Below are 27,896 nucleotides of genomic sequence, written 5' to 3' on the forward strand. Positions count from 1 at the left end.
GTGGTTTCCAAACTACTCTACTTAAAACCCTAGAGGTTCCCCTGGAGGTTCCTTTATGGCTCTGGACAGCCCTCCTTCAATTAGTGAAGCTCTGTTTTTATCTGTTTATCTGGGGCTTCCATGAAAAGTTTTACTTGGAGAAAAGTTTACCTGATGTATTAGTTTCTTATGCTCCTCTTACAAATTACCACAGACTTAAGGTCTAAAACAATATAATCTACAGTTCTGGAAGTCAGAAGTATGACAGGGGTCTCAGTGGCAGAACTGTGTTACTTTCGGGAGATTCTATGGAGAGAATTCATTTACTTTCTTTTTCCAGCTTCTAGAGCTACGAGCATCCCTCTGCTCATGGCCCTCTTCTATCTTCAGAGTCAGTGACGGCTGAATGAGTCTTTCAAACACTGCATCACTCTGACACTGACTCTTCTGCCTCCCTCTTCCACATTTAAAGGACCCTTGTGATTATACTGGGCCCACCCAGATCATCCAGATTAATTACCCTAGTTTACAACCAGCTGATTAGCAGCTTTAATTCTACTTGCAATCTTAATTTCGCTTACCCATGTAACCTAACACATTCACAGGTTCTGAGGAATAGGTTATAAGACACCTTAAGGGGGTGGGCATTATTCTGCCTACCACACCTTGCTTTAACACAAGTTTAATAACGGATGTGTCTCTAAGAAAATTAAAGTAAATCTAATTCTATTTTAAAACTAGAAGATTGTTTGCTCAATGAATCTTTTTGTGTCTTCCCACTAAAGGCAAAAATAAGACAAAGATGCCTTAAGACTGTACTGGTCATACTAACCAACATGGCTAAATTAAGACAGAGAAATTAGAGGTATAAAAATTAGAAAGAATGAGGCAAAATGTATTATTTGCAAATAATACGATTGTATGCATGGAAAACCCAAGATAATTAAATGAAAAACTACTTTAATAAGATAGTTCAGTAAGGTAACTGTATATAAAATTAATGTGAAGAAATCAGTAGTTTTCTTATATACCAACAACTACCACTTAGAAAACATAATGGAAGAAAATGTGCAATTTACAATAGTTGAAAACGATAAAATATTTAGCAATGAACTGAACTAGAAATGTATAAGATTCATGAGAAGAAAAGCTTAAAACACTTCTGAAGTTGAAAAAGGAAAACTCGAACAAATGGAAAGGCATTCCATGTTCCTGGATAATAGGATTCACCATTAAAAAAGTCAATTCTCAACAATTTAGTTACAAATTTGATACAATAAAAACAGAAATAACACAAATTTATTTTTTAAACTGGACAAGTTGACTCTAACGCTTATATGGAAAAAATAAACAAGCAAGAACACTGAGAAAAATTCTGAAGAAAGGGAAAAAAAGACCAATGAGGGGACACCAGTACTGTCAGATATAAAAATATAGCATAAGATGTCAATAATTAAAATAGTTTGGTTCTGATATTTGAATAAACAGATCATTGGAAGAGTACTAAAAGTCCAGAAACAGGTCCATAAGTTCATGTGAATTTGGTACATAACGAAAGTGGCATTGCAAATCAGTGGGGAAAATTACATGAGGACACATTTGTGAGGACATCTGGAAAAAAGAGTGGAACTTACATCACAAACCATACCAGGATGAATTAGAAGTCAATAAAGTATTTACATGAAAAAAGTGAAACTATCATAACCTTAGAGTGGGGAAGGCATTTCCTATTCAAAACCCAAATGCCACAGAAGACCTTTGATAAACACACACACACACACATGCAACACACAAAAAACACATACACAGAGACACACAAATATACACATACACATGCACACACCCAGCGAAGATAAATGACAAACTGGTGGGAAATAATTGTAACTCACAACACAGATAAAGGGCAATCTCCCTAAAATATAAATAGCTCATTGAAACATGAATACACCAACAATCCAGTAGAAAAATGGGCAAATGATATAAACTGACAGTTCACAGAAATGCAAAGATGCTCAATCTCATTCTTAATAAGAGAAATGCAAACTAAAAATACATTGAGAGGCCATTTCTCATCTATCAGATCGACAAGAATCCAAGTTTCATAATAGGGTTGGGTGAAGCTATAGGGAAATTGATCTTCTTGTACACTGCTTAACCAAGGATAAATCATACAGCTTCTTGGGTGGCAACTTGGCGATATCCACAAAAATATATAAATACATGTATGCTCTCATCCAGCAATACCACGTCTAGGAATCTTACAGAGATAATCCCTTATTGTAGAAAGAAAATCTATTTAAATTGTACATCTTAGCAGCACTGTTTGTGGTAGCAAACAATTGAAAACTACCTAAATGATCATCAGTAGGCAATTGGCGTAATAAGTTATGGTTTATGTACACAATATAATACAATGCAGTTATAAAAAATGAGGAGGTTCTGTGTATACTGATATGGCATATCTACAATGTGTATCAAGTGAAAAACAAAGGTCAAACAATGTATTGGATACCATTTTAGAAACAAAGGGTGGTAAAAGTGTGTATGTGTGTATATGCATGTATGTGCATGTATATACTTGTATCTGCATGCATATTCATAAAAAATTCTTGGGTATATTTGCAAGAAAATAAGTGAGTACCCATTAGGTATACGTAGAACTCCGTGGCTAATGGACACAGCGGAAAGATTTTTTTCACTGTATACCTTTTTATCTTAATTTATTTTGAACAAAGTGAATATATTATCTATTGAAAATCAATTAAATTTTATTTTTAAGAATAAAGAAACCCTTTGGAAATTTTTATATATACACTCCTATATATTTGTTTCATGTATATATCTAGTTGTTTCATACATCTTTACTTTCATATATAAGAGTATACAGATTAAAAATAATCCTACAAAAATTTTGACTTGGTATGTATGTTAACATACACACATGTACCTGAATACTCAATCACATAAAAAGTATAAACTCAGCTATGCTGGGAGGCATGAAGTCATACTGGAGATTGAAGCACAAAGTGCTTCCAATTCAAAATCCCCAAAGTTTAGAAAGCAGTCAAAGCGTCTCATTTTATGGATATAGAAATGGAATCACAGCAAAAGATTGGATTGCTTTCTAAATTTAAACTGCATATAACTACACCTTTAAAAATTATCATACTATTGTAGAATAGTCCAAGTTAATGCTGAAGTATTTCCAAAAAACCTGATGTAGTTAGTTTTTAATCTGACATAAATCTTTATTAAAACTACCACCTCTCAGTGAGTACACTGTGCAAGAAACTCAGCCCCAAATCCCAAGGAAACTCAGATACAAGAAATGTAACTTTATTTTTCTATGGTTCAATTTAATTTCTATTTCAAAGCACCCATTTTACTAACATGGCTGAAATTCAGCCTCAGTTAATTAGACTTCCCACCTCATCGTCATGAGGCTGTGCCTAAGTTATGGAGAGCTTCAGTAGTTCCAAGGTGTTGAGGGGTGGGACAGTCTAGCCCGGGCTGGAATCCATTGAGATGTCCCATGCCAACAGTCTGCATGGACTGCTGCTGAGTTAGTGCTCAACTCTACCCACTTGCCTCTTTCAGATCTTTCTGCTATTTCTGTGCCGCTCCTGGGTGCACAAGAAACACTCTGCTCTTTTGCACCTCATTAGACATAAGAAATTCTGTTGTACGTCCCATCTACTTAAATTTTATATAGTCATTTCGAGTCTTGCTTTTTCCTCAGTGTAAAGTTCTACTCAGGAAATTTAGCACAGGTCCCTCCTGCTCTTGAATCTAACAAAACTTCCTTGGTGTACTGCCACCTCCTCAGATAACACGCTCAAGCTTATTCCCACAATCTATTTTATGGTATAGTTAAGTGTTAAAAAGTATTCATGCATTTAAATTAATTTTCCCCTTTTACTCAGAGAACTACTTGGTGAGTATCCATTTGATGTCCTTAATGCTCTAATGACATGATGTACCACTATTTCATGAAATAAAATTAGGAAAAGGGGGTTTTAAACTGCTTTTCTTTTCCAGGAAAATGAATAGAACTGCCCCTTTCAAATATCAGTTCATCAGTCAAAGAGCCATTAAAAAAACCCAGAAACTTCTCTCAATCTTAAAATTCACTATTATTTCTTCCCATTCCATATCTTAACATGCATATAAGATGCTATCCTTGCTCATGGTATAGGAGAGACTGCCTGCACAGTCAATGGGGAAAAGTATTCCCAACTGATAAGATGACAGCACCTTTGGATCTATGAGTCTAGGTACAGAAGAGGAAGAGTGTATGGATCTATCGTTTCTTCTTTCTCTCCCACAGAACAGCCTGTGTGACTTCCACCTCACTGATTCATTGATACACCTGTCTCAGATAGCCACCACCACTCTGAATTTGACCAACTGGTAGACCTTGCAGATAACGTCTGACTGCTGTATCACTGAATGCAACAAATGGACACGTCTCTAAACATGGAACTTTTTAGTGCCTCAGATATCCCAGCCTTATTACACTGATGTGTTGCCACAGTGGGACTCTGACACTACAGAAATAAAACACCTCCTCGGATGTCAACTTGTTCCTGTCTGAGATGGGATTAACTGGACTATCTGGGAAAAGGGATATGGCATCTGCCATTGGAGCTATTTTGACCTCAATAGTAGTGGTCTTCTCCCCCTTACATGCCCCCATCTTACACAAATTTTCCAATTCCACTCAAGGACGCTGCCCACCAGGAGGGACTTCTGGCTGGTTGACCCCCATGGTAATCGAAGACTTTTATACTCCCAGCACTGTGTGCACACCCCGCTTTGGGTATTTCTTTTGTAAAAGCCAGGCCTTCGACTTTCCTACCAACGTAACATGTACTTATGGGAGCATTGATAAGAGACTTCCAAATAGTCAAAACAGCCCCTCCCACTGAGCATATCACAGTACACAGAATAAGAGGGGAACTCTAAAACCAGGTAGACTACAGTTACTCAGGAGGGCTGTCATGTAGTATTACTGACTCCCTGCTCATGTGTATGTTCCAGGCAACTTTTCCCACTGTCCGGGTCATTCAATTCTAACAAGCTGGGTTCAACGTGTCCTTGACCTCTCCTGAAGTCATTAATCATACCACTTCAGCTTTGGAAGCACAACAGACCAGCCTCAATTCCTTGGCCTAACCAGTGTTGGATAACAGCCTAGTCTTCAACTTCCTGCTGGCCAACCAAGGAATGGTCTTGCTATTGCCAGAACCTCATGTTGTACCTACACCACTAAAACTAGCAAGGCAGAGCAGTCTATCACCAGGCTGAAGAAAAAAGTCTCCTGGCTCCCTAAATTAGATCCGATGGGTTTATAGGTCATCTATTCCTGGCTTGGTAAAGGTTGGGGCTTATGGTTACACTTATTCCTCCAGGCAGGCCTGATCGTCCTGCTTGGGATAATTTTGATGGTAACCATGACCCATTGTAGCCTCAGACTAATTACCTATTTTTGAAATAACTCCTCAAAGTCCGACCCATTCAGGTCCACACTGGAGTAACCTACGCTTCTCATTTGGGTCCTGAAAAATCAAGAAATGGAATTGAGGAGTCTGGCTCCTGGCTAAAGACCTATGTGTGATTTTTCAGGCTTACCATATGGTAAGCCTCATAGAGGAAAGCTGCACATCCCACACTAGAATGAGTGCAGAGCCAATGCGTGTCAGTCTCTGAAGGGAACTGTAGTAAAGGAGTCAGTCCCCCTGGCTGGGGATTATGCATATCTGCATCGAAAGGCCTCTTTATCTGGAATCTTGGTGAAGAACTCTTTATTGGGGGAGGGGGACGTTGAGGACATTTTTTCTGTATTCTGACTCAGTAGTTCTCCACTCCTAGCCCTTCCCCCCTCCCTTCTTTCATCCCACCCTCAGGTATACTAAAACACAGCAGTTTTTCCGCTCTAAGCTCCCTGAGCAGTAAAACAATTCCCCGTGTCTGAGCTGATCCATTTCACCCTCACTGGCACTGTTCCATGAGGAATAATGGAACAGTGGGGAAGTCCACGCTTTCTCTGGTTTATGTTTGGCTTACATACACTGTCACAGTAAGTGACTAAAGGCTTGACTGTTACTTTCATTTTGGCTTGTTGTCTTAATCAGTCCTCTGACACCTGGCAGGTCAGCTCTCTCCAGCTGAGCTGAGCTCCTGACAGGACTTAATTTTGTTAAGGATCCCAATTTACAGTATCTTCCAAAAGCATTTGAATACAGCAGTAATATTCAGCTTTTTTAAAAAACCAACAATGAAGTATAGATTCTTGGCCGTTCTATTGTTTTATTTAAATATTAGTTTCTTGCTATAATTCAGTAGTTTTTTAATTGATTTGACACCTGTCCCACATTAAGATGGCTTAATTCCTTTGGTATTACTGATTGGCAATTTGGTGCGTACCTTTTGTCCCCGAGGCCCTGGGGGCCCTTCTGGACCTGGAAATCCAGGCAAACCTGGATGGCCTTCCAAACCTGGAAATCCTCTCTCCCCCTGCAATTGAACAAGAATGAAATATAAGGTCATTTGTGAATTTTCAAGCACAAGCGTGGTTGAGATTCAAAAACAGCAAATGACTATCTAGAGAAGATTAATTTCATTTATTTATGCTAAGTTCAGAGTACCCACTAACATGGAGAAACCTGTAAGATATGAGTGGAAAAACAGAAATCACTCTGAATTTATATCATATTTGGTAATGTAATCTCTTGCTTTCTCATAAAAGTAAAAAGCTTATCAGAGATGAAGTGAGGTTCAAACATACTGACTTCAAGAATTTCACAGGCAAGATGGCAATAAATCCAGGAAACCAGGTCTGAAGGGGTTACATGAAATAAGTATGGTACAGGGAAGAAGAGGGTAAAAGGAAAACATCAGAAAAGATTTCAGGTTTGTTGTGGAGTACAGACTTGCAAGATTATTCAGAATGGAAATTCATTTGCTGATATAGGGATAAGGGAGCTAGAAAAAGGCTCTACGACATCAAAAATTTTGCATATTTTTTGACTGTAAAAATAATACAGAAAGGAATACGTTTGTTGTTGAAAAAAAGAAAAAGAAAAAACCACCAGTAATTGTGATGCAAATCCCAGTTCTAACTACAGCACTTATCAACACCAGCTGCCTACCACATCTTATCAGCATCTATCAGGAAAGGTTGCCTGATGTGCACATCTATACAACTAGATAGGTGGGGGTTGCAGAGCTACCATGTGTACTAATATACCATTAGATAGACACATTAGGGTTAGTTAACTTGCATACAATCAATTATATTAAGATTGTGAACTCTAACATCTATGGGGATCCAATCACAGAAAGCAAATTCACCACTATTAAGTTTAAGAACCCCAAAGGCTCATATCTCCATGGCATGTGCTCCCAACCGTAGCGCTACAAGCAGTCGCTCTACTTTCCTAAGGCTTGAAGGCTGAGTCTCTGGCCAGACGCTCTGGATCTTGTTCTAGGAACCCTCTCCCCAGATCCTATCCACAGTGACAGCCTAGGCAGCACCTGAGAAGGAGAAAGCATCCATATCTACAAGGCAACTAATGGGCCATTAGAGGCACTAACCCCAGGAGGTTAAGGTACAGTGGACTTTCATTCATAACCCCAATGTGTGTATCTGTATATCTGTGTGTCTATGTCTCTGTGTATGTGTCAGCAGGGAGTAAGTACTAAGTTTACCCTAGATAGCTTAGATAATCTTGTATTGAATAATTTCTTGCTGTGTTGAATCACCCTATAATAAATATAAGTACTTTGAAAAGGCTACTTCTGGTCAGTTTTGACTTATTACTTCAAAGCCAATGAAGCAAATGTTAGCCAATTAATGGTAGGCTTAAATATTCCTGTAGCTTTGACAATAATTATTATTGACATATTACCGCATTTTCTATTTTCTATAAATATATCTTTGTTGTTTTAATTACTCATAGAATTACAATAATTTAGTATCCATCAATCTCAATGCCATTCTTTTGAAGGAAACAGAGTAAGAGAAGAGAAATAAAAGATTCAACAACTTTAGGGCTGGATTGCCTCAAATCATTACATTGCCCATTCTGGCAGAGCTGGTAGTAGAAATATGACCAGAAGTGCCAGTCAGAAAGGAAGCTAGAAGGAAAAAAAAAAACCAATCTAGTTCAAGTAGATTTTCATAAGTCGAAAACAAAGCTACATTTTGGGATCTCCGCTGGCATTCAGAGCATATCTCTGCCAAAACCTGAGGATAATGCTTGAAGAGAGCTCTCTTTTCTCAGAAGTAAAACTGCTACTTGGGCTATAGATGAGAGAGGAATACACTAGAAACTGAAAGTAGAGAGTGCTAAGAAGCTTAACTGTGTTGGTATTAATAAAAACCATATATCTATCAGATACCTATCCTGAAATCTCACACTGTAGTCAAACAATGCTGTAGTGCTACCTAGCTGACAGAGCAATATCACACCACGGCAGATAGAAGGGCACTACTGGAAAGTAGCAAAAAGAATTGCAATAGCAATCCCCAGCCTTTGAAAGGTAGAGTTTCCTGCAGTAGAAAATATAGAAGGCTTCCATGAGGAGAGGGTGCCAGGAGGGTCCTCTACCTAATTCCTAATACAGATGGTAGGGAAGGCTAACATTTGTTGTGTGCCTACCCTTTGCTACTGGTTGTCAGGCAATTATTTAGTCCTTACCACTACCTAGGTTTTACTGTAATTTGCTAACACTAATATAGAAAATGGTGCAGTACATCTATTTCTGAAGGTCAAACTTAAAAAAAAAATAAAAACCTGGTTTATGCTACCTGTCCATATTTGGATAAAAAATAATTCTTATTTTTCTTTGTGGAATAATATTCTTCTCTCTCTGGCTGTCCTTTAAATATTGGTATTACTTTGGATGCCCTTTTTTGACCCTTTCTCTCTCTTTCCCTGGGAAATCTCAAACATCAACACATATTTTTTCTAAAAGCAGGGCTCACAGGGCCAACTAACTGCCTTCAACATCTCCACTTGAATAACACTCGACAACAATAATAACAGCAAACATGCGTTGAGTGCTTTCTATGTGTCAGAGTTCATTCTAAACTCTTTCCACATTTTACCGTATTTAATCCTCCCAATGACAGTATTAGGTAAATACTATTATTTCCATTTTATAGATGAACAAGTAAGGCAAAGAGAAATTGAATAATTTTCCCAAAAGCAAACTTAATGTAAACAACATAGAATTCATTATCTTTCTAACATCTTACCTATTTCAGGAAATAACACAACCCAGCTACCTCAGCTGGAAATTTATAATAACCTTGATTCCACTCTCTCCATTACCCCTTCATCGAATCTATTATGCTAACCTCATCATTTGTATTCTTAGTGCCCAACAGAACAAATAATAAACATTCATTCAACGAATGAACTTCCTTAATGGATTATATCACATTTACAGCACATGCTTCCCTCAAAAATTCAGAAAAAAAACAAGAGGGTTAAGAGAAATTAGACAAAAGATGACTTTTTTTGTGATAAAGCTGGCTTATACACCACAAGCTAGTATTAAAAAGGATAACAGACTGATTTACTCAGAAGTAGAACCTAGTTTATGAGTAAGAGGTACACATAAAAATGTTACAATTTTACAGGAAGGGCACATTATAACCACAATAAGAAAGTTATACAATCATGGGAATAAAAATATATTTTAAGAATAATTCCTCAAAAAATAAGGCACATGCCACACAATAACTTCAGCTGACAGGCTGATTTGTGGGCATGAATTACAAACCCTTCTTAAATCTCCTAGTACTGAGGATGTGGTTAATTTGTGTCAGTGAAACTGGTAGAGGCTTGGTTCACTATAGAATTTGTACTAAAAGGAAGTGTAAAAATTAGAAGAAGAAAAGTGACCTATAGCTGGTAAACCTGAGACATGTGCAACATACTTTATTTCAGGAAAACTGATTAGCTCTTGAAAAGATAAGTGGAACAAAAGCACAAACCAAGAAAAGTCAGAAATCCCCAAAATACTTAAGCCCTTAAACTCTCTTCTTTCACATGCAAAATGAAGGGTCTGAAGAAAAGTATAGTAACTTCTTACTTCTATGCCTTCTAAATGAATTCCATCAAATTCATATTTTCTTTAATAAATAAAATCTCAGATTTAAATTTTAAAAAAAGAATAGTTTCTCTAGGCAGATACAAAATTAAAAGGAAAAATATTGGATTTCTGAGAGGAAAAATAAAAATTAGGACAAACTTACAATGACAATTATAATTAAGATTATTTTGGATTATAATATTGGAAAAAATGTAAAAATTATATAAACATATGGGCAAGGCAATACCCTTAATGGACAAATAAAAACAATGATTTAATTAGGTAATATAATTATAATGGTTTCATAATTATATAAATTATGGGCAATTGTGTCTTTTTGTGTAATTTCTATTTCGTTTTTGTAATTTTATAGCACAAAAATATTTGAAGTAATTAGAACAAGCATATGGATCTTTGGCAACTGCCAAAATGGAGATAATCTAGGTCAGATCATCTCAAATTTTAGCTTGCATCAGAACCACTTGGACAGCTTGTTAAAAGAAGATTACTTGGCTCTATCTCCCAGAGTTAGATTCAGTAGGTCTGCTATGGAGCCTAAGAATCTACATTTCTAACAAGCTCTCAGTAAATGCTGATGTAACTGGTAGAGGGCCACACTTTGTTTAGATAATATTTGACTGTGACATGAATTTCAGGTTGTGAACTGATTAATTTCTTGTTCTCATCAGGAGTCTGGAGAATTCTGTTTGTTTTTAGCAGTATGTACTTGGACACATTCCTTTGGGAGAATGTACATGCTTTATTATATCTGTATTAAACTTATTTTTTAAAAACAGTTTTATTGAAGTAAAACTAACATACAATAGATTTCACTTGTTTAAAGTATACAATTTGAAAATGTTTGTCTTATATGTGACAATCAAAATAATGAACATATTCATCACTCACAAAAATTTCCTTGTTTTTTCAACAAATGGTGCTAGAACAACTGGACGTTCCGAGCAAAAAAAAAAAAAAAAAGATTCCTGACACAGACCTTACACCTTGACAAAAATTTACTTAAGATAGATCAGAAACCTAAATGTAAAACACAAAACCATAAAGCTCCTAGAAAATAACATGGGAGAAAACCTAGATGACCTTGGGTATGGTGATGACTTTTCAGATACCACAACAAAGGTGCAATCCACAAAAGAAATAATTGATAAGCTGGACTTCATGAAAATCAAAAACTTCTGCTCTGCAAAAGACAATGTCAAGAGAATGAGAAGACAAGTCATAAACTGGGAGAAAACATTTTCGAAAGAAATACCTGATAAAGGGCTGTTATCCAAAACAGACAAAGAACTCTTAAAACTCAACAGTAAGAAAACAAATAAACTGATTTAAGAATGAGCCAAAGACCTTAACAGACACCTCACCAGAAAAGATATACAGATGGCAAATAAGCATATGAAAAATGCTCCACATCATATGGCATCAGGGAAATGCAAATAATAATAATAAAAAAAAAACAGTGAGATACCTCTACACACCCATTAAAATGGCCCAAATCCAGGACACTGACAATACCAATTGCTGAAAAGGATACAGAGCAATAGGAACTCTATATCTCTTTCCATTTTTCTGTGAACCTAAAACTGCTCTAAAAAAAATAAAATCTTTAAAAAATAATGATATTAAACATTATAAATATTAAAAACAAATGTCCTTGTCCTGCTTTATATCTTCCTCATGCCTCTACCCATACCCCCAGGCAATAACTGATTTGCTTTCTATCACCACAGATAAATTTGCATCTTCTAGAGTTTTATATAAATGGAATTACACGGAATATACTCTTTTTATTTAACTTTTCACTCAGCATAATTATTTTGAGATTTAGAGATGTGTCAATAGTTTACTCCTTTCTATCACCCAGTGGTACGCCATTGTATAAATATATACTTGACCCTTGAACAACATGGGGGAGTCAGAAGGGCCAACCCCTGCACAGTTAAAAATCTGAATATAACTTTACAGTCGGCACTCCAAACCTGCAGTTCTGCATCTGTGGATTCAACCAACTGTAGACTGTATAGGACTGTAGTATGTATTTATTGAAAAAAATCTGCATATAAGTAGACCCACGCAGTTTAAATCCACGTTGTTCAAGGATCAGCTGTACTACAATTCATCCACCTGTTAAAAGGCAGTTGCGTTGATTCCTGTTTCTGGCTATTACAAATAGAGCTATCATGACATCATGTACAAGTATGGTATAGACATATGCTTTCATTTCTCATGGGTAAATGCCTAGGAATAGAGAGGTCATATGACAGGTTTATGTTTACCTTTTTAAGAAACTGCCAAACTATTTTCCAAAGTGTTTGCATCATTCTAGATTTGTACCAGCAATCTATGACAGTTTTAATTGCTGCACACCCTTGTCTATATTTGGTATGGTTATGCTTTAATATTTATACATTCTAATAGGTTTACAGTAGTATCTCACTATGGTTTTATTATGCATTTTCCTAATTAATAATGTTGAGTAACTTTTCATATGTTTATTTGACATCTATATATCTTCTTTTGGGAAGTGTGTTAAAATCTTTTGCCAATTTGTTTCTAATTTAATTTCATTTGGGGATATTTTATTATTTAGTTTTAAGATTTCCTTATATATCTGGTTTCAAGATTCTTATCAGATATTGATTCATAAATATTTTTCCCTAGACTGTGGGTTGCCTTTTCATTCTCTTAACAATATCCTCAGAAGAGAATACGTTCTTAATTTTAATGAAATATAATTTATCTGCCTTTTCTTTGACGGATCATGTTTTTGGTGTCATATCTAAGAAATATGTATTGATACCTAACCCAAGGTCACAAGGATTTTCTCCTGTTTTCTTCTAAAAGATTTATAGATTTAGGTTTTATATTTAGTCTATGATCCATTTTGAGTTAATTTCTGTATACAGTGCAAGCAATGAATCAAAGTTCATTTTTGTGCACATGCATATCCAATTCTTCCAGTACTATTTGCTGAAAAGACTATCTTTTCTCCACTGAATTTCCTTTGCACTTTTGTCAAAAAATCAATTCATCACGCACCTATAGGTCTACTTATGGACTCTTTTCTGTTCCATTCATCTATATGTCTATCCTTTAGCTATTAGCACACTATCATGTTTACCCTAGTTTTATACTAAGTCTTGGAATTGTGTAATATAAATACTCCAGCTTCATTCTTTTAAAAAGCTGCTTTAGCATTTCCAACTGAATTTTAGAATCAGCTTGTTAATTTCTACAAGAAAAGCAAGAATCTTTATTGAATCTGTAGATAAATTTGGAGAGAATTCACATCTTAGTAATATTGAGTATTCTAATTCCTGAACATGATACATATCTACATTAATTCAGGTGTCCTTTAATTTCTCTCAACAATATTTTTGTCGTTTTCAATGCACTGGACTTGCACATTTTTGTCTGACTTGCTCCTATGTATTTCAAATTTTTGATACTCTTGCAAAAGGCAATTTTATAATTCCAATTTCCTAATTTTCATTGTTAAAATATATACATATAACTTATTTTTGTTTATTGATCTTATCTTATTGGTTATGTTTATTCTGTGATCTTTCTACAAGTTTTTCCACAAGTTTTAGGAGCATTTTACTATTGTTCATCCATAACAAAAAGACAGTTTTACTCTTCCTTCCTAGTCTGGATGCTTTTCCTTTTCTTTTTCTTGTCTTACTGCACTGGCAATGTTGAACAGAAATGGTGAGAGCAGACATGTTCCTGAACTTAGGAGAAAGGAATGTAGTCTTTCTCCATTCAATATAATTTTAGCTAGAGGGGTTTGGTAGATGTTCCTTAAGATGGAGCAAATCCATTCTATTTCTAGTTTGCTGAGAGTTTTTATTAGAAACAGGCTGGGACCTGGGACCCTTTGCTGCAGGGCTGCAATGCTTGCACCTTGGACACATGTCTCTTCGAGCAACAAAACACAAAGAAATTATATGGGATTAAAATAAATGGGTACATACACAGTTGGGGCAAATTCTGGACCCAAAAAGATACAAAAGACCAAAAAACCCAACTGCCACTTTTGAAGAGCCTGGAGCAAAAACAGGGTGTCGGGAGCAAAAGCAAGGTACTGAGCATGCTCCCTGCACACACCACCACCAGAGGGGTGGGCAAAACACCTAAGCCACCCCTTGGGCCCGACCTCTAGACATACCCCTACCGCTGCTGCAGCAGGGGCCCCAATAAAGCCTTGCTGGAAAAAATAAAAAAGAAACTGATGATGAATTTTGGTAAATGCCTTTTTTGCATCTACTGAGATAATTATATGGTGGGCTTATTTATGTTTAAAATTTTTATTTAGTCTTTTAATATGGTGAATTACAATTTTTTATTTTCAAATGTTAAACCAACCATGCATTCCTTGCATAAACCCCATTTGGTAAGAACACATTATCTACTTTATATGCCACTGGATCTTATTTGCTAAAATTTCATTCTTCATTTCTGCATCTATGTTAATGAGCTATAGTTTAATGATTTTTTAAATTTTGTCTTTGGTTTGGGTATTAGGGCATATTTGTTTCATAAAATTAGCTGGACATCAGCCCTTATCCCTCTATTTTCTGAGTTTATGCAAGATTGATATTCTCTCTTACATAAATGTTTTGTATAATTCATCAGTGAAAACTTCTGGACTGAAATTTTTATGTGTGTGCGGGAAGAGTTTGATAATTCAATGTCCTTAGTAGATATAGGGCTACTCATATTTTGTTTCATTCAGATACTTAGTTAGTTTTAGGTCATGTGTGTTTCTCAAGTTATTTGTCCACCTTTCTTCAGTCTTCTTCATTCTGCTGTTAAAATTCCACCCAGTAAATTGTTCTTTCTTATATTGTGCTTCTCAAATCTACATTTTCCTGTTTTTTTTTTCTTCTTCACGATTTCCTGTGCTCTGTTGCGATTCTTTGTTTACTTATTATTAGCAGAGTTCCCTTTCAATCAACAAATATATTTATCCTATTTGCTTTAGATTTTTCTCTAAAACTTCTAATATCTGTGTTATTTCAGAGTTAGTTTTCATTGATTGGTCTTTTTCTTGACTATGGGTCACTTTTACTTGTTACTTCACATGCCTAGTAAGTTTTAATTGCATACTGGACACTGTAGTTATTAACATGTACACATCCTGAATTCTTTTATATTGTCTGAAAAGTATTGAACTTTTGTTTTAGGAAATAGCTAACTCAGCTGAACTAACACTTAAAACTCGGTTTTCCTTTCAATGGACAGCAGTTAAATCTATTGCTTATTTAACTGTGCTGCAGTTGTGCTGTAATTGTGTTGCAATTCACTTACTGCAGCCTTCCAGCTGTTCCTTTTTGCTGGGTTGCATGAATCTTCCCCTATACATATAAAGTTCAGGGTTCAACCAAGTATTTGGGTGGCATTTACAAGCAGATATGGGGGCTCTCCATTCTGTGACTCCCTCCAATCCAGTATATCTCCCATCATTTTCCAGCCATTCTGGCATCCTCAATCCTGTCCTCGACTTCTCAAGCCACTAAGACTGTGGTTTTTTGTCTGGGTTCTTGCCATCCTTTGCCCTGCAGACTGAAGTGCACACCCAGGAGAAAAGGCACGTAAGTGCAAACTTGTCCACTGCACTACCCTTCTTTAAAAGGTAGAATCCTCTCTACTTTTTTCCTACTTTGGTCCTTCTCCTGTACTATTAAATAGTTGTTATATTTTGTCCAGAGTGTTTACTTCTTAAGAAGCGTTAATCTGACCAAAGTCATTCCACTAATATCAGAAATGAATCCCTCTTGGTCTTTTTACCACTACAGAAAGTACTTTTACTATAAAACTAATCCCTTCAAACTAATGCTATTCAAATAAGGGTTCTGTATAACACTCTTCAATTATTATTAATAGGTATTCTGTTAGAAGGAAAGTGGGTTAAATGGTTAAATAGAGCTTGGAAATACAGCATTGCAAAACAAATAGGTATCTTTACTCCAGGACTTTTAAACACCTTTAATATGCTAGTGTACCTTCTATATGCCTAGATGGAATATGCTCTTGAGATATTGTCCCAAATTTTTTCATATATAATTAGTAACACTCAATAATTGATTCCAAAGTATTCATTGAGCCCCAGAGTGAAGACTAGGGCACAATCACCTCCCCCTTAGTACAATTCTTTTTAGGCCACAATTCACTATCCCTTTTTAATCTTCTATTTTCAGTGTCAGTCACTGATTTATAGTGGCTAGATTTATGCTATTTAATCATCACCAATACTTACTTTGTAATCATCATATCTATACAATAGGAATGCTGCTGTGGGCAAAGTGAGATGAAAATAGAGATACACCCATCATTAACTTACATGGATTAGACAAAAATACACGAAATACATGAAATTGTATGGTATCTAGCACAGATTATTAGCCTGATAAATGTTTGGCTCCTTAAGTGTTTTTACCTTCTTTTGCCTGTTAAGTCAGTGATTATAACAATATTCATCAGAGCTTAGCAGACTACAGCTCTCAGGTCAAATTCAGTCAGATGCCCGCTTTGTACAGTCCAAGAGCTAATAACTTTTTAAAACTATTAAAGGGCTACTTTTAAAAAAGGAGAAAAATATGTGACAGACGCCTTTTGTGGCCAACAAGGCCTAAAACATTTACTATATGGACTTTTACAGAAAGTGTTTGCTGATCCCTGAGATATAGTTGAATCCTCACAGCAATCTAAAATAAGCAGTATAGTAAAATTCATTTATTTAATTAGATGCTGAGGTAGAAGCCTCGTTTTTCTTTAAAAAAATATTAAAACCATTATTTTATTGGTTTTCCAAATTTTTGAAGGCTTATGTCATATCTTACCTTTTCTCCTTTTATACCACTACAGTCACACTTTGATCCTGGAGAACACCCATAGCAAGCCTATAAGCAAGAGGAAGAGGGAGGAAAATTATTAAATATGAACCTGAAAACCACACTCTGACTTACAGCTCAAATGAATCCAACAATCCAAACTTGTAAAACTACCACCAGAAAAATATCTGAAAGGATATATACTAAATTGCAAACAATGGTTGTCTGGGGAATCTTTCATCCTTTGTTGTACACTTATTTTTTTTGAAATTTTCAAAATGAGAAAATATAATACTTATAATTTTAAAGTGAAAAATGTCTTTTTAAAAATTAGAAAGAAATCCACACAACTTCCTTGTAGTATGACTTTCAGCTCTAAACAACTCCTTTTTTCTCCTAACATCACCTATAAGAAATTACCTCTCAATCTATATTAGCAAAGACCTTGGCATCTAGCCAAAGATGCCTGCCACTTGAAGTCCCTTGCTTTTCTGCATTCATGAGCAATCAGGGAACCTGGAAGACATACTATTTTTTACCACTTTTCTTTTCTTTGCTTCCACTCTTTCATCATCAGTAGCTCAGTCTCTAATAGCTCCAAGCTTTACCACAAATTGTTCCCATAGCCTAGGTGTCCTAAATAGACACTACTAACAAGTTCATTCACTCATATTAGGAATTGAGGTCCTGGAGCCAGAAAAATATCCTCCTCCAAAATAAGAACCTATAGGACAAGAAGACAATGGATGATGTCTGCCACCTAGAACTATTCTTTTCTCTGGCATGAAGCTGAACTGCTTAGAAAAACAAACAGTAATTAGTTTAACATATGTAGATAGCTCAGCATTTACATACAATAAGGGGTTATGTGTCTCATTAAATAATCTGAAAACAATTAAAATTTGATTTTGAAGTGTATCTCTGCATTTTATACATAAATATATTTGCATAGTTTTTGGTTTCATAAGTAAAAAGTGGTATAACATTCCATTTTCATCTTTCATTAAGAGTTCTATCTTTTTGTGTAGGTATTGTACATTAACTGTATCATATATAATATATATAACACTATATGTTATCACTTATATGTGGAACCTAAAAAGTAAAACAAACTAGTGAATATAACAAAAAAATAGACTCAGAAAACAAATTAGTAGTTACCAGTCGAGAGAGAGAAGGGGGGAGGGGCAATATATAGATAGGAGATTAAAAGGTACAAGCTACTATATATAAAATAAGCTATAAGGATATATTGTACAGCAGAGGGAACATATCCAGTATTTTGTAATAACTATAAATGGAGTATAACCTTTAAAAATTGTGAATCACTAGGTTGTACACCTGAAACTTATATAATATTGTAAATCAACTATACCACAATTCAAAAAACTTAAAAAATAAAAAAAGATTTTAAAGGCGTTCTACCTTTTTAAAATACAAATTAAGTTCCTGAAAATCATGCAAAGCAACAGCCTAATAGGATTTCATCAATATGGAGAAGATACTATGTAACTTGTCATTATAAATGCATTTCTGACTTTTCAGTATCCAATAATATCCTCCAACTCCTAATATAATTAACAAACAAATAATAAAACTTTAAATACTCATGCATGTCATTTTTGAAGTGATTTTACACAAAGTTTTTCTAAAAATTAGTAATTTCATCTTTTTGCACTTTATTACAACATGCAGTGATACTTTTGAGTGGTCACTACATAAAACATTTGGTAACTACAGAAAAATGTTTAAATTCAACTTGAAAATTTAATTTAGATTCTATTTATTCCACCTAGGTTATGATAATGAGTACTCCAGTACTCTCAGTTCAAGAAAAAAAGGCAACTGTAATACACAAACCAACCACTAGATGCCACTTTCCATACAGTTATAACCATGATGCCCACAAGGAAGTAGCCCCAATTTGACTTCTGTTTAATGGAAAGATTTGTTTTTTTTTTTTACCAACATCTATTAATACTGATGAGGTGCTTAATAAGCACCAAGCACGATATTAGGGCTATGAGTTGTACAAAAAAATGGGTGCTGCCTTTAAGGAACTTCCAATCTAGCAAAAACAAAACAAACTAGACCCAAAAAATGAAAGTAACACTTAAATATGATTGAATAATGATATAGCAGACAATGGTAAGAGAAAGAGCTCTAAGATACAAGACATACATCCTGGTTTTACCTGAGGAATTTATTCATTGGATGGCTATGGATAAGTCATTCCTATACCCTAGAGCTCAGGTTTCTCTTTGGTAAAATTATAGAGATAGACAATATGATATCTTTAGGTAGCTTCCAGCTTTTACATGCTATGATTCAGTGGGATTTACCAAGTGAAAACCAGTTGTATAATCAAAAATTGTTATCAAACTTAAGAGCATTCCCTTGAACTTGGGAGTGTTCATAATGGCTCTGTAGAGAACGTAAATAACTCCACTTTAATTTCTAAAAATGGACAGAAATATATCTAGACGGAAAAATGGCCATGCTAAGCAATAAAATAAAAAAACAAATTTTTTGTGAACAAAGAGTCAGGTAAAACAAACACTAAGTACCTCAATCTAAAGGACTTCTTAAGTACATAGGGAAAAAGTAGAGTAGGAGATAAGTCCAAAAAAAAGGCTTTCAAAAACTGTGGAAAAACTATTTAATTCTACAAAGTCATTGAAGACTGTTAAAGCAAGAAAACTGGTGCAACTATAGTAATGTTGCATAATTTTTAGTGTGGGAGAAAATAATAAAATAAAAAGAAACTTTTTTATTATCATGTAATAAAACACATCATGAAGATACAATAATTAAAACAGTATGGTATTGCTCAAAGAATACCAGCTCAATGAACCAAAACACAAAGGGCAGAAACAGATCTACATACACACACACACACACACACACACACACACCTACTATATGATAAAAGTTGGCATATGAAATAAATATGAAAATAATGTATTGTTCAAAATATGATGCTAGGACAAGTATAGAAAACAATAAATTTAGATCTTAGGCTCCTACAATAAAAAAATACTAGATACGGGACTAAAAGTACAAATAAAAGCAAACTTCTGTATGCATTAGGATCACTTACAGAACCAGAAAAATTCAGATACTAGGACCCCATCCTAAAGATTTTGTTTCAGTAAGCTTAAGGTTGGCTATCAGAATCTGAAATTTTAATAAACATCCCTAGGTGATTCTGATTCAGGTGTTCTAATATATACACTACAAAATAATGGCATAGAGAAATAATACCCCAATAATGGAGTTAGGTATCCAGACTGATATGCTTACTTAAAAAAAAAAAAAAAACTTTTATGCTTGAAAAAAAATGTAAAAATCCTTAAAAACATCAAAGAGAAGCACAAAAGGATTTATCAGGCCAAAATCTAGGGGAAAAAAACCCAGTAAACTGACCACTGAAACTACTTTTGCCCCAAGGGCATTTACAAAACTTGGAGAATTTGAGATTCTTGTTTTACAGTGTAAGGGAGTAACATATACAAACTAACTCCAGGGAATTTCAGGAAAAACATATCTTGGATCTCAGCAGAGAAGTACAAGGGGAAAAGATTCTTGAGAAGCTATAACCACAGCTGGCCCTCATAAAGATTTGCAATGCAAATCAGCATTTAACTGGGTGGTCCACTAACCTCAAACTGTAAATTTATTTAGAGTGGACTCAAACTGCTTTCACCTCCCAGAGGCTGGGCAGAAATACATATAAATCCTATACAGAAGAGCATATCTTCATATTAAACTTCAAAGAATTCCAATAAATCCTTTTTGGAAGGAAAATATGATATTCCATTCAAAAATCAGTAAGCACACAAGGAAACAAAATACCATAAGCAAAAACCAGGAGAAACATCTCACAGCAGAAACTACTCAGCAAAGATTTCAAATATTAGAATTACTAGATGCAAAATATGTGATGACTATCTTTACAATGATGGAAGACTTTTAACTTGAAGAAAATAAAGGGACCAGGAAATGGTAAATAATAATAATAATAATAATAGCTGAATTTAAATATAAATTCTAGAAGTAAGAACTATGAAATTTAAAATTCAATGGATGAGCTTCACAGGAGACTAGATACAGCTGAAGACAATTAAAATACTTAGTAAAGTGAAAAGAAATTATCTGTAATGTAACATATGGGAAATGTGAGAGAATAGTTAGGAAACATGGAGGAAAGGGTGAGGTGGTAGAGCAAACAGGTAATTTGGGTTATAGAAGAAGAGATGAAAGAGGGAATGGGGCAGAGGCAATAGTTAGAGATAATGCTGGAACGTTTTTAAGAACTAATGATATCTGTAATTCTAAAAGTCCAGCAGATCCAATGGAAGAAAAACAAAACCCCAAACTTGAGGCAAAATAGTGTAACTTCAGAGCATAAAATCAAAACCCAAACCAAAATAACATGGCCTTAAAAGCATCAAGAAAGACTGCCTTCAAAGGGGTGACAATTTATAGATTAGTTCTCAGAAATTCAACGGAAGCCAGAAGACCATGAAATTACATCTTTAATATGCTGTAAGAAAACTGTCAACCTACATTTTTTACTCAGTGAAAATACCTTTCAAGAACAACATAAAAATACAAACATTTTTAGACAAACAAAAACTGTGAAAGTATGCCCCCAGCAGGAATTCACAAAAGGAAATTCAAACCTTTTGATCATCTTCTCCTGTATTTGAAAGGAAATGTAAATGAAATGGAGGGTCTAAAATACAAAAAGGGGGACTTCCCTGGTGGTCCAGTGGCTAAGAATCCACACCCCCAATGCGGGGAGCCTGGGTTCCGATCCCTGGTCAGGGAACTAGATCCCACATACCACAACTAAGAGATCGGATGGCGTAACTAAAAAGATACTGCATGCCACAACTAAAGATCCCACATGCAGCAACTAAAAGATCCCACATGCTGCGATGAAGATCTCGCACTGGGCAATGAAGATCCTGCATGGCACAACTAAGACCTGGCAGAAGCAAATAAATAAATAGATAAATACTTAAAAAAAGTAAAATAAAAAAAGGAATTAAGAGAAAAAAGTAATAAATTTTTGGTTGAATTTAAATAAATATTAACTATAAAACACAAGTATAAAAATAGGTGCAGGGTTCAAAAATACAGTACTAAAAGAAAAACAGGGATTTCCCTCGTGGCGCGGTGGTTGAGAATCCACCTGCCAATGCAGGAAACACGGGTTTCATCCCTGGTCTGGAAGGAACCCACATGCCATGGAGCAACTAAGCCTGTGTGCCACAACTACTGAGCACTGCGCTCTAGAGCCTGTGAGCCACAACTATTGAGCCCGTGTGTCACAACTACTGAAGCCCGCACACCTAGAGCCCATGCGCTGCAACAAGAGAAGCCATCACAGTGAGAAGTCTGCACACCGCAATGAAGAATAGCCCCCACTCACTGCAACTAGACAAAGCCTGCGCACACCAACAAAGACCCAAGGCAGCCAATGAATAAATAAATAATAAAATTTAAAAAACACCACAGACAAATAAAAATGGAATTTAAAAAATTAAAAAAAGAAAAACAGTGATAATACAAGGTAAGTCAGGAGAGGATGAGTGAAAAAGTATTCTAAGGTTCTTGTAACCATAGAAAAACAAGTATGGGTATTGATTAGTTTAGACTTTGGTAAGATAAGCATACAACCTAGCAATTCTAATTTCTAGGATAAAGCTTAAAAGAAGATAAGCAAGGTTTTCCAAATTATTAGAGAAGGACAATACTCAAATCCAAAAGAAGACAAAAGAGAAAGAGAAAGAAAATGCTATCTTAAAGAAGGCAATACAAATAAAAAATATATCAACAATTACATTAAGTGTAAAATGACAGCATGAGGAAATAAATCAGATGATTTGGAATATGGTACATTATTTTAAAAAAAGAAAAATAGCATGGACTATTCATAAAGTCAGTGCCATGCCACAGGAGAGATGACTTTATAAATGACAGCTTGAGGAACTCTATGAACCATCTCCCTAATGAAACAACAATAAATGATCAAATTTAGAAAAAAATACTAAAACAAAATTTAAGTCTCTGAATATTGTCTGAAAAACCTACAGCAAATGAAGAAATACATTCAACAAAATTTACTAAATCTCAGTATATACAGCAAGAATCTATGGCATTTTAGCCATGATCCACTCCCTTCCTCTCCCCCTGCCTTGCTAAGCTTGACAAAAGCTCCACACAAGGTGGGAGCAGACAAGAACGCAGAGCTCCTTCTCCCTCCAGCTCCCAGCTGAGTACTATAGTATCTCACTGGGAGGAAGAGGTCAACATTTCTCATTCTCCCCCTTGTCCAAATTCCAAGCTACAGAAGATATATTCCAAACAAGAACAGTTGGGAGTTCTATGATTCTTGTCTTCCACACAGCCCCAACTCATAAGAAAAAAGGTCTACCCCAGGCATGTTAGGCTAAGAGTACTGGACTCGAATGCTCTAACCTTTGGTCACTCACAGTGCAAAGCTTGATGCTGATGGAAGCAAACCGAGGAGATCAGATGTTACTGTCCTTCTCAGTGCCCTGCTCATAAAGCAGGGTGCCACTCCAAGAGAAGAGGGTCATTGCTCCTGCCATCAGTTCTGGAGCAGTCACAGAGATTTTGCCCGGGTGGGTCAGATGGGGACGGGGAGGGAGACGATAAAAACAGAAAGCTCTGAAGGTCTCCCTAAGAGACTTGATTTTACCTGGGACAGACTGGGAAATTCAAACCTAAGGGCACTCTCAAAAACAACAGAAATTTTGGTGGCAAGCAATTAAGAAGAGGCAGTTAGCTTCATGAGAACAGCTACAGATTACCAGAGAGAACTGGAAAAAGAGACAGATAAGAATAGCATCTGTGAGACTGGTACAAGTCTCAAAGATTTGGCTTCAAAGATTACTTCTGAAAGAGGCCCAACTTAACTGTGTCAGAATCTGGAGAAACTCATGCTCAACGACACAATACAGCCATCAGTAAATCATTAGTGAAGGTTTACAGCTGGTTAAGATACCAACAAAGGTAACCACCTGAATAGAAAGAGCAGGAAAAAAGCAATCAAACAGAATGCTGATACACACTGTCATACCAAGGTGATTGTGAACATGTCCAAGGCTGCAACCTTTGGGGAGTGACATCAGAGGCTGCATAATGTGGGGAAAATAGACCTCAGTAAAATAGTCTAGCAAACACATTATACAAATGGACAAGCAAACAACAAGCCCTGGAGAGGAGGAGAATCAGTATTTAGACTGGCTAAAATACATTATCTAAACTGTCCACATTTCAATAAAAAAATTCTGAATCATATTAAGAAACAGGAAAGTGCCCTATACAAAGGGGAAAAAAATCAAGCAATAGAAACTGCCTTTCACAGGGCCCAGATAATTAAATTAGTATACAAAAACTTCAAAGCAGCCATTATATAAATATGTTCAAAGAATTAAAGGAAACAATGTTTAAAGAAGGGAGGTATAATGATAATATCTCATCTAGTAGATAATATCAATAAAGAAACAATTTAAAGAACAAATGAAATTCTGGAGTTGAAAAAATATAATAAAATGAAAAATTCACTACAGAGGCTCAACACTATATTTTCACTGGCAGAAGAAATAATCACTGAACTTTAAGATAGATTGATAGCAATTATGCAACCTGAACAACAGGAAGAAAAATAAGGAACATAAATGAGCAGAGCCTCAGAGAAGTATAGGGGATCATTAAGGGCACCAACATATGTGTAACGGGAGTAACAGAAGAGGAGAGAGAAAAAGTAGGAGAAAAAATAATAGAAGAAATAATGGTTGAAAACTAACATTTGTTGAAAACCATTAATGTACACAAAAAAGAGGCACAATTCATCCAAGAAAAATAAACAATAAAGAACTACATACATAAAATCATTATAAAAATGTTCAAAAACAAAGACAACAAGAAAATCTTGAAAGCACCAAGAGAAAAATGACATCCTTTAGCAGGGAATCCCAGAAAGATCCTCTCAGATACAACAGAGGCCAGAAGGCAGTGGGATGGCATATTAAAAGTGCTCAAAAATAGAAACTGTCAACCAAGAATCTTATATTCAGCGAAGCTATCTTTGGAACACAAAGATCAAACAAAGACATTCTTAGATAAACAAACAAAAAAAAGATTTTATTGCTAACAGACCTGCTTTACAAAAAATACAACAGGAAATTGTTCATGCTGGAAACAAGTGAACAGAGACAGTAATTTGAAACCACACACACAAAAAAGGGTTGGTAAGCATAACCATGCAATTGTAAAAGGCAGTAAAAAATGCATATTTCTCTTTCTTCTCTTAACTGACTTAAAAAGTGATTATAGTAAGTTCCCTAAATACGAATAATAAAGTTGCAAAGTTTCAAAGATGCAAACGTGTTTCGCATGTCCAATCACATAAGTTAGTTCACATGTCTGGTGTACACTTTCACGTGCATGTATCCTCTACAAGTGGTTGTGCTTTTGTGTACTTTACTGTATAGTACTGTTTAGAGTACAGCAGTACAGTATCTTTATTTCACACCTAGAATGTCTGGAACCAAGCGTAAAAGCAGCAGTATAGCTGACTGTGTTAGTTGGGTACCTAGGCTAATTTTGTTGGACTCACAAACAAACCAGACTTAATGAACGTGCTCTTGGAATGGAACTCGTTCGTGTATAGGGGACTTGCTGTATATAAAACACATGGTATAATGGCATGGTTGGGCCTATAACATATAGAAATGTAACATATTTGTCAATAACATAACTAAGAAGGTTATGAGAGAAGTTTTGAAATAAGAAATTTACAACAGATAATAATCTGAATTCACAGGAACAAAAGAACCAGAAACGTTAAATAAGAAGTTCAGTATAACAAACTATATAACTGCTCCTTGCTTTTCTCAGTTTCTTTAAAGCCATAAAGTTATATAACATTCTAATTCTAATTACAACAATTTATTTTGAGCTTCTAACATATATAGTTGTAATATGTATAACAAAGGAGGAAAAGGGAATAGGGCTCCACAGGACCAATATTCCTATATTTTACTGGAATTAAGTTGCTATATCTTAAGTAAATTCTGATAGGTTATGATGTCCACGATAAGCCCTAGAGCAACCACGAAAAAAAAACTAAAAAAAAGCAGTGAAGAAAATCATTAAAGAAAATATTGTATTTAACTAGAAAATATTCATTCAGTAAAAAAGGTCATAAAACAGGAATAGAAGAATCAGACAACAACAAAATATGTGAGAAATATAAAAAACAAAAAGTAAAATGGCAGAAAAAACCCAACTATATCAATAATAACATTGAATGTGAATGGATTAAACAAGCCAATCAAAATTCAGAGATTTTCAGACTGTATAAAAAAGCAAGATTCAATGATGTCTACAGGAGAACACACTAGATCAAAACATACAAAAACATTGAACATAAAATGGAAACAATACAATCATGCAAACAGCAACAGAAATGGACTGAATGTTTATTCCCCTTCCCCACAAATTCATAAATTGAAATGCCAATCCCAATGTTATGGTATTTAGAGGTGAGGCTTTGGGGAGATAACTAGATTATGAGGGTATGGCCCTCATGAGTAGGATTAGTTCCCGTATAAGAAGAAGCCAAAGAGGGGCTTCCCTGGTGGTGCAGTGGTTAAGAATTCACCTGCCAACGCAAGGGACACAGGTTCGAGCCCTGGTCCGGGAAGATCCCACATACCATGGAGCAACTAAGCTCGTGTGCTACAACTACTGAGCCTGCACTCTAGAGCCCATGAGCCACAACTATTGAGCCCACATGCCACAACTACTGAAACTCATGCACCTAGAGCTTGTGCTCCGTAACAAGAAAAGCCACAACAATGAGAAGCCCATGCACCACAACGAAGAGTAGCCTCTGCTCTCCAAAACTAGAGAAAACCTGCATGCAACAACGAAGACCCAATGCAGCCAATAAATAAATAAATAAATTTATAAAAAAAAAAAAAGAAGAAGAAGAAGCCAAAGCATACTAGCCCTCTTTCTGTCATATGAGGATACAAGAAGTCAGCAGTCTGCAACCCAGAAGGGGGCTCTCTCCAGAACCTGACCATGCTGGCAGCGTGATATTGAAATTCCACCCTCCAGAACTGTGAGAAATATATTTTTGTTGTTTATAAGCCACCAAGTTTGCAGTATTTTGTGACAGCAGCACAAACTAAGATAGGAACCATGATGAAGCTGTAGTGGAAATGCTAAAAGGCAAAATATCTTATAAAACAAAAAATATTACTGGAGATAAAAAAGGACATTTTATAATGATAAAAGAGTCAATTAACCAGGAAAACATTACAAGTAGAAACACAGATGCATCTAAAAACAGAGCCCCAAAATACGTGAAACAAAAACTGACAAATGGGAAATAGACAATTCAACAATAGTTGGATTGTCTTCAATATCCCACTTTCAATAGTGGGTAAAAGAGCAAAGCTGAATATCAACGAGGAAATAGAGTACTTGAACAACAGTATAAACCAACTAGACCTAACAGACATCTATTCAAAACTCTACACAACAAGAGCATAATTTACATTCTTCTCAAGAATTCATAGAACATTCTCTAGGATAGTGTATATGCTAAGCCATAAAATCAACCTTAATAAATGGAAAAGAATTGAAATCATAGAAAGTATGTTTTCCTATGATAATGGAATGAAATTAGAAATGAGTAGCAGGAAAATATTTGGGATATTTACAAGAATGTAGAAAATAAAACAATTTATTCTGAATTAAATTTTGGGTCAAAGGAGAAATCACAAGGTATATTAATAATCTTTTGAAACAAAAGGAAATAAACCCAGAAAATACCAATATATGAGATGTACTTAAAACTGTGCTTAGAAGAAAATTTATAGCAGTGAATGCCTACATTTAAAAAAGATG

At 35.3% G+C, this 27,896-nt stretch overlaps 1 protein-coding gene across 3 annotated transcripts in view; it reads right to left on the reverse strand.

The window, feature by feature from the left end:
* The window catches only part of COL4A5 (collagen type IV alpha 5 chain), a 214,511-nt gene that overhangs the window by 104,603 nt on the left and 82,012 nt on the right, over positions 1-27,896 (reverse strand). For 2 of the 3 annotated variants that reach the window (XR_009050252.1, XM_057717835.1), the window contains exons 2-3: positions 16,947-17,006; positions 6,406-6,495 (exon numbers count right to left, since the gene is read on the reverse strand). Coding sequence is in view for 2 of the 3 variants with exons in the window: in XM_057717835.1 (XP_057573818.1) it covers positions 6,406-6,495; positions 16,947-17,006 (150 nt within the window). In the remaining variant the exon portion in view is untranslated. The remainder of the gene's footprint in view (positions 1-6,405; positions 6,496-16,946; positions 17,007-27,896) is intronic. The other variant, XM_057717836.1, reaches the window with a different exon arrangement.

The sequence above is a fragment of the Hippopotamus amphibius genome, chromosome X (assembly GCF_030028045.1).
Source record: "Hippopotamus amphibius kiboko isolate mHipAmp2 chromosome X, mHipAmp2.hap2, whole genome shotgun sequence".
NCBI lineage: Eukaryota > Metazoa > Chordata > Mammalia > Artiodactyla > Hippopotamidae > Hippopotamus > Hippopotamus amphibius.